Source organism: Vigna unguiculata, chromosome 2 (genome assembly GCF_004118075.2).
Source record: "Vigna unguiculata cultivar IT97K-499-35 chromosome 2, ASM411807v1, whole genome shotgun sequence".
In the NCBI taxonomy this organism is placed as follows: domain Eukaryota; kingdom Viridiplantae; phylum Streptophyta; class Magnoliopsida; order Fabales; family Fabaceae; genus Vigna; species Vigna unguiculata.
In genome coordinates, this window is record NC_040280.1 from 22,605,410 (window position 1) to 22,613,795 (window position 8,386).

The window sequence follows — 8,386 nt, forward strand, 5'->3', positions numbered from 1 at the left end:
TTTTAGCCCATCAAAACCCTTATTTGTACCTATAAATAAGTGGTATAGTACTCCTAAAATATACCTTCTCAATTCTCTTGACTCTCTTTTCTCTCTTTTTATTTTTTTATATCGTCCTGGGTTATTTGACTTGCGCAATACATCGTAAATAAGTTCTTAAGGACAGTAAATCTACACTCCTTAAAAGATACTCTAATTATATTAATTATTTTTAGAAGAAATTCAAAGTAAAAAAAATCGTCATCTTCCGCTTAGAATCATATTAACTTCACATATTACATTGAAATGTACATAACTCTAAGAAAAGAGGGCTTTTATATATATATATATATATATATATATATATATATATATATATATATATATATATATATATATATATATAACTACCACAAATAGATAAAAAAATAAAATAAAGGAAAACTGCATACATCATTGAAGGGACTTTTTTCCACTATTATTGCTGCCAACTGTCCGAAGTTCTCATATTTTCCCTTTCAATCCTTTTCAATATGGTCCAAATGTCCAACATGAACAAAATGTTCAAAGTCTTTCTTGCTTTAGAGAGCTATTTCTTGTTCTTGATACCTATAATTAAAATACCAAAATATAAAAGTTTCTATTTAAACTCAACAAAAAATAAAATAAAACAACAATATCTTCTTTAGTATTTTCGTTTCCTCAATGAGAAACCAAACTAAAATGTAAAACAAATATTTACTTTATTCCCTTTAAACTAACAGGTAAAATGAAATACTGAAAAGATCATCACAATCTACATCAAATCAAATTTTGAACTTACCTGTTATACCCTATTTTGTAATAAAGGAAGATTATGACACGATGATTCCAAGTTTTCAACCTTTTTCTCATCATTGTTCTCCTCTCTGGATTTTCCCCACAGAACAGCATAAAACCCTACCACGATTATAACCCCACCAATCAAACTGCAAACAATTCATTGAAACAAAAATTAATGTAATACGAAACGAAATTTGTTCCTTTGACAGAAACAACCAATTTAGCAAAACTTAGAGTTTTTTTTTCTTTGTTATTTATGTGGTTTTTTAGTTTTGAAAATTTACCTTCCAAGGCCAAGATTCTCCCCAAGAAAAATTGCACTCATGATTGCTGTGAAGATGATTCCCACAGGCTTGAACATAGCACAAAACAAAGGTCCTTCCCTGTGGACACACCACGTGCATAGCACGTAACGTAGCATGGTCGCACCTATTGCCTATTCATCATGGTCACACTCATTTTACCAAGGACACTACCAAAGGATAGGGATGAAAAAAAATCAAATAAATTAAAAATGCACCAATTTATCTTATATAAATAAAACAATTTTCATTTTATAAAGGATAAGTTAAACTTAAATTCATTACCTAACACGTTATCAAAATCCATATTAAAGAGATTTATTTATTGTAAGACTTATTTCTGCCCATCCACAAATATCAATTCTCATGTACGAAATATAAAGAACAAAAATTTAATAAAAAGCTAAGGATTTTTATAAAAAAAGAAATACACACTATTTCATAATGTTTTAAAACTTAGTAATAACATTTTAAGAATATTTTTTATTAGCTAATCAAAATTTAATCATTTTTTTAAATTTATAATTTCTAGATAAAATGATTATTGGATGTAAGAAAATTTCTTATCTAACCAACTCCTTTAAATGTATTTGAGTAGTACTGCATTTTTAGCCATTTATTGGTTACAAAATTTTCAACAGTAGCTGGCAATTTGAAATTGAGAAACAAGACAGTGATGTATTACCTGATACAAAACGACACTCAACCCTGCGTCGAAGCTGAGCTTCCATTCAGTTGGGTCTCTCACAGAAATTAAAGCAAATATTCCACAAGGAATGGTTGAAAACAAGAACTGGAAGAACAGTATCACTGTTACAGCAGGGTATTTCTTTGCTACCGAAGCCTGAAAAGTTTAGTACCAAACGCAAAATCCAATTTAAGTTTACTATTCCATTTTCAATTTTGATTCTGTGTAAATGTGTAGAAATGATGTAAAATTAATTAGAATTAATTTTTTAAAGTAGAATTAGAATTAATATGTGTTTGATTTTCAAAATCAATTAAATAGTAAAATATTAACGTTGAATCTCTTGTTTCTTTTTTGCTTCTGTATCGAAGAATTGTTGTATTGTCCCATCTTTCTATTTTTTATGCTTTTTTTTTATTGTTATACTTTATATGTGTCTCACTCATTGTTGTAATTATCCAGCATTTTGTTGTGTCCTACATTGTGTTGAAAGAGTGTCTGAGTGAATCATGCACCTTTAGGGATAATTCTCTAGGTTGTTCCACTTATAATTAATAAAGATAATTAAGTAACGTTGTGTCCTTTTATAGATTTACCGTCATGTTTTAATTTGTAATTATTTAGGTTATTTATAATTTGATCTAATACTATGTTGCTTTAGGTTGCAACTATAATTTTATTCAGTTTTATGTAAACTATTCTTTAATTTTTTGTTGTGAAAGACTTTGTAGGAGTGATCATTTAAATTTATATTATTTCTATTGATTTTTTTGTTTCAACATACTATATTAAAAGTAGGAGAATTAAGATAAGACATGAGGTAAAATTAAACCTAACCTGATATATGTACCACATAGAAGTAAATAAAGAATCGGCAACGCAGCATATCCCTCCCAAGATCCAATTTAATTGTGTCGAAAACTGAACTTTCATCCCAATGGGTGGACCCTTGTAAAGTATTACAACAAAAGCTCCACTAATTGAGACTACTGTTCCTAACACTTTAGCTTCACTGCTAAAATTTCTCCACTCTACTTTTTCCATCCTAAAAAAATTATAAAGAAATATATCATAAACAAAGACTAGCAAAAAATAGTGTTTAGATATATCAGGATATTGCCTCATTGCATCTAACTTTCAAAACAAAGAATTTTAGGTAGTATGCTTAAAGTTTAAGGATCTCATTCGAATTTTGTCAATAGACAAACATCCTCAAAATCCTGATGTTTTTTCTGAGTTGTTAATGATTTGGAATTCTCAATCAGCACAGGAAAAAAAATGTGGAACCTGAAAATGAGGGCAAGTACAAAAGTGAAAGCTGGAACAAGGTTAAGTATTGCTGATGCAAGAGTTGGAGAGCTTAGTTCTATGCCAATATAAGACATTATCTGTGCTGAACTCCTGCACAGTAAAAAAAACAAATCAGACAATTTGCACATTTCCCAAAGCAGAAACCACCTGAACGAATACAAAAACAAAAAAAGAAAGGGTATGCTAACAAACAGAACATTAACCATAATAACTTCAAACACAAAACACAGAACATTCTTGTTAATTGGAAAATGCGGAAGCATGGTGCAAGGTAGAAAGGAATACTAACACAAAGAGAGCAAGCAAAAGGAAGCTACAGAGTGCAGAGAATGTGAGAGGAGGACCTTCTGACCTACTCAATGTAAAAGGGTAAATTGTTAGAACAATAATATCTGTGTTAGAAACTTTGAGAGAAAGAAGATTTATGTAAGAAAAAGAAAACCTGTGTTGAAACAAGGCAAAGGGAAGAAGGAAGAAGGAGGAGAGAGCCATAGAATAAACAACCATAACATATTTGTTGATACCATCAGTCATGGCAAATTTTATGACCACCATGCTTCCACTTTGAGTTAGCATAGCCAACAACATCCCCAAAAATGGCAGTAATTTTCCTCTTCCACCGTTCACCCATCTCACCATTTCTTTGCGACCTTCTCTCTCACTCTCTTTACCTCATGAAAAAATCTTCTTTTTAATGCTTTCTATTTGAGATTACTGTTTCTCTTCATGTTTTGTCTTATATTTCTGACTCTTTATACGTAAGACTAATTGTGGTATATTTAAAACAAGAAAAAAATTCTTTTGACACTACCTGACAAACCATTTCACAACTCTTATAAAAGTAATACCATAAAATAATATATTTTATGAACAATAATTTCACTTCAAATCTACCATTTTCATTGTTATTGTTGTACGAGTAAAACGAGTTTGACTTATAAATATTAACATCTCCGACCATTAATACAATTTATGATTAGGTGGACGATTACACATTTAAACATTAAATAAATATAAGTACGACATATATCCAAGCTACTCTCTTACAGTAGGATATATAAATTCAAAATATTGTTCATTTATTATCATATTTAGATTTTAAAAGAAAACTAGAAGAAAAGGCATCCCAAAAGATAAAACACAAAGAAAAAGACATTTATCTTGAAAATCATCTATTCCATCAAAGGAAAATTATATCATGAATATATGATCATTATATTTAAATATGAATATTTACGAGAGAAAAATTATCGACCGTTGAAAACCGTAAAATATCTCAAGTTTGCGAAAAAAAAATCAAAAGATTAAAGCATTATGAATTTCGAAATGATAAAGTAACACTTTTCAAAACAGTATATCATATTATTTTTTCATAAACCTCACATCCAAAATGTCGGACAATTTGTCAATAATTTGAGCTACTCAACTAAAGTCATCTATGTCGGGTTGATTAAACAAGCAAGCAACCACGGTTTTATATATATATATATATATATATATATATATATATATATAACTAAACGTGTAATAGAATTATACGAATGAGAAGATATAAATAAAATAATGATATGATGTAAGAGGATACCTATAATTGGACAACACGCCTGAGAGTTTATTTATTTCTAAATATAGATCACACTTTTCAATGTCATTTTTGTATGCTTTTAATAATTCATAATTTTTCACAGTTGTTTTTTTTTTTTAAATAAAGAATAAGCTATACCTAATTTTGTTATATATTTGTTTAATTTTCTGTATATATGCGTCATGAAGTTTTTTCAAAAGTTGCAACAGTTATGCCATTATATGGTGGGGGAGAAAATGATTGTATGTGTTCGTGAGACGTGATTGAACAAATGAATCTACTTTTTGTTATGTTAAAGAATGTTATTAAAAGGTGAAGATAATACTTTAAGATTTAATTGGTTAATGGTGGTGTAAGTGGTAAGAATTAAATAATATATGTAATTGATATGTCAATATTGAAAAAAGTAAAACAAAATATGATAGTACTGAGTAGTTATAATTTATGTTGTAATCAGTGGCGACATAAGTAAGTGGTTGGTTTTTGAGAAGATCTTATGATTCATAATGAGAATGCAAATGAAACCTCAGTTGTTCATGGATTCAATGTTTTTTGAGGTTGATTATACATACATAAATTAGGGTTGTGTGAGAGATGATTATGAGTACAATAGAATTGAAGACATTATGTTATTTTTTAATTTCTCAACAATACGAAATGAAATTAGTGTTTTGAGTTAGGTCTTTATGGATTAAATTTAAACCATTAGTCCTACCAATAGTTCTCTAATTACTTTCATAAAAGTGGTTCTTAATTGGATAATTGGTGGTACTAAAGCAAGAAGGGCTGCACATAGCAGGGATTGTCACAAAAAGAGGTACATGTGGCTCCTTCCAACACCTTTTAATGCCCCTTTGTTCAGATAGAAAATTCAGTTCGATTTCAAACCAAAATTAGAACTTTTTGTGACTCTGAGCTAAACTGAACCCCTTTGTTGAATGCATGTATAAACTACTGTACATGACTGCTTGAAAAAACTAGTTGCACAAGGAAGATCTCCCTTGTACAAACAAGTTTGTTAAGTAATGACTGATGAGGTTATTTTATGCTCTCTCATTTCCGATGGATGTATTTGATATCATATTCTTGCATTTTTCTTGTGAATGAAGACGAGGGTAGTCGTGAACAGAATAACCTGAAAGGAAAATTAATTTTTAACAAATGACAATGTCAACGTGGTAGCATCTAATCGATGAAAGAAAGGTCTGGTATAACTTAAAAAAAGAAGAGAAAGTTTTGTTAAACTTGAAAAGAAAATTTTGTCAAAATTGTTAAAAAATAAATTTGTCAAAATATCATAGTTCAACCTAATAATGGTGACATCTTAGGTCAAACATCCTTCAAGCAATGAAAATTATAATTATGATAAGTAAGGGTAATTTTTTATTGAGTTTGGGCTCCCAATTATGCTAAGGTCCATATATTTGGTCAGACCCATTTGATTCCCTTAGGATAAGTGAGAGAGCTTCCAAGTTAGTAGAAGGTGAAAGCATTAAGTGACAATGTGCAATCTCGGTAAATTGACGATTGTGGGTTCGTTAACCGTTGGATCGGACTGAAACTTTGACACAAAGTTCGCAGCATATGATTCTTCATTATGACTGTTCGGATTCGAAGGTCTCAGGCTTGAGATATTGGTCCCGTACAGTAGCTATGTTTTAGGGATTTGTCTCGCTTTGTTCTTTAATTAGCAAGATTTGATGCTTTGTTGTTTGGCTGCATGTTAACATTTGTTTGTGCAATTTGTTAAAACTCATTTGTACACTCTTTTAATTATAGTGAACATAGGCAGAACTATATGGTGACAGGGGGAGCCACGGCTCCCCCAATTTTTTTTTTTGAATTTTTTTTATATATATTTATATACATTTTTAAATTATATTTATATATTATTTATATTAAGTTTATGTAATGAAAAATAATAATAAAAGATAAAATAAAAAAATTAATGGAGACATTGATTTATAAAAGAGATTAGGATTTTTTTTCTAGCTATAAGATCTTTCTACCATGTAAATTATCATGAAAGTGTGTGAAGAGAAATAAATACAAAGAGATAGATTGGGAAATAGAGGTTGGAAAACACATAGATTGAGATTGAAGTATATTTTCTTGCATGATCTCTCACATATCAAAGTTAGTATCTTATTATGATTTATGTATATTAAATTTATGATTCTTTTTAGGATGTTTATCCCAAATTAATATAAACCCTAATTATGATTTTAGGGATTCTTTTATGAAATTGGTATGAACCCTAATTATAATTTTTCCCAGATTATTATAATCTTTAATTATGAAATTTAGGGATTTTGTGTTTTTCACTGCCTATGGTAATTTTTTTTTTTAAAGTTTTGAATTTATACAATGTTGCTTATTTAATTAAAGTGGTATGAGTTTTGTTATGTTTTGCATTGTGATAATTATGATTTATGAATATAAATTTTATTTTTTCTAAATAGGCGAGATGTGATAAATTTATATTAAAAAGATTATGATAAAAGTAAAAAAAAATTGATTCTTTTTTTAAAGAAGGTTTGTGATAAAGATGAAAAAAAATGCATTTATGTTAACTAAACTTGAGAAATTTCATGAGAACCAGGAATTCAAGACAATAAAAAAAAATCTTTAAAGTTCTTAGAGTTGTATACAATGAATTTAAAAATTCATTAGAATGCGATTCGGAAAAAACGACCTCAAATGTGACAATACCACCAAATCAAATTGATGAGGTTATCTAAAATGATATTCATGGTTTGATATCATGATATAATAGCATGATATAATAGCGAATGATAATAATATTTTTTTGAATTCTACTATTATGTGAAGAAAAAAGATGAAGGACTTTTTTTCTAACTAAAAAATATTATATATAACAAAACTAATTTGGCACCCCTACATTTTTTGTTAAGTTCTGTCTAGGGATGGCAACGGGTCGGGTCGGGCACGGATAGTATGATACCCGTACCCGACCTGCTAAAAAAAAATCCGCCCGTTACCCGCCTGTTTACCCGCCGGGTATCCGCTTAAAAAATACCCGCGGATATTTTTAAAACCCGCGGGTACCCGTGGATACCCGATACCCGCAAATATTTAAAAAAATATGAATTTTATAAATTTTTTAATATAAAATTATAAAAATAAAATATAAATTAAATTAAATTATAATTATAATTATAATTATAATTAAATTTGACATAATAAAATATACTGTTACTTCTAAATTTAATTAAATTTAACTTAATAAAATATAAATTAAATATTAATTTTAATTTTTTGCGGGTAACGGGTACCCGCGGGTACGGATAGTATGATACCCGTACCCGACCCGTTTATAACCGGGTATTAAAATACCCGTTACCCGCTACCCGCGGGTAATAAATACCCGTGGGTAGTAACTATCTGTCGCGGATTTTATCCGCGGATATCTGCGGGCACGGGTATTTTTGCCATCCCTAGTTCTGTCACTGATAGTGAAGCGATTTCTTTGCTCTGGACGACCCATAGTTTTTACCCTTGAATTGAGGAGTTTTCACGCTAAAATTGGTGTATTCTTTGATTGTGATTATTGTTGGCATTTTATTGTTGTTGATCCTCATAAATTCTTACAAATTAGAAAAAATTAATCCAGTGCTGATATTTTAGTTGTGTTGTTGTTTTTCCATCATTCTCCTAGTGTTAATAAATATTCCTTCA

General features: G+C 29.3%; 1 protein-coding gene across 2 annotated transcripts; it reads right to left on the bottom strand.

The window, feature by feature from the left end:
- Positions 1 to 504: 504 nt before the first annotated feature.
- Positions 505 to 3,833, bottom strand: LOC114173382 (WAT1-related protein At5g40210-like). 2 transcript variants are annotated; one of them, XM_028057740.1, is made up of 8 exons: positions 3,545 to 3,833; positions 3,392 to 3,454; positions 3,079 to 3,192; positions 2,629 to 2,836; positions 1,789 to 1,896; positions 1,086 to 1,237; positions 803 to 947; positions 505 to 588 (listed from the first exon to the last, which is right to left on the bottom strand). In XM_028057740.1, the coding sequence occupies exons 1-7, from the start codon at positions 3,739 to 3,741 to the stop codon at positions 806 to 808; spliced, it is 984 nt and encodes a 327-aa protein (XP_027913541.1). In that variant the 5' UTR covers positions 3,742 to 3,833; the 3' UTR covers positions 505 to 588; positions 803 to 805. The 2 variants fall into 2 exon arrangements, with proteins under 2 accessions (XP_027913541.1, XP_027913540.1); XM_028057739.1 differs by having other exon boundaries at positions 1,789 to 1,947; positions 3,545 to 3,831.
- Between the last annotated feature and the right edge of the window lie 4,553 nt (positions 3,834 to 8,386).

Excerpts from the sequence above, each read along its gene's own strand:
- LOC114173382 (XM_028057739.1), bottom strand. The coding sequence starts at position 3,741 with ATGGTGAGATGGGTGAACGGTGGAAGAGGAAAATTACTGCCATTTTTG. Across the intron at positions 2,837-3,078 it reads GTACTTGCCCTCATTTTCAG|GATGGAAAAAGTAGAGTGGA; the intron begins GTTCCACATTTT and ends TAATTTTTTTAG. Across the intron at positions 1,948-2,628 it reads CTATGTGGTACATATATCAG|GCTTCGGTAGCAAAGAAATA; the intron begins GTTAGGTTTAAT and ends TAAACTTTTCAG.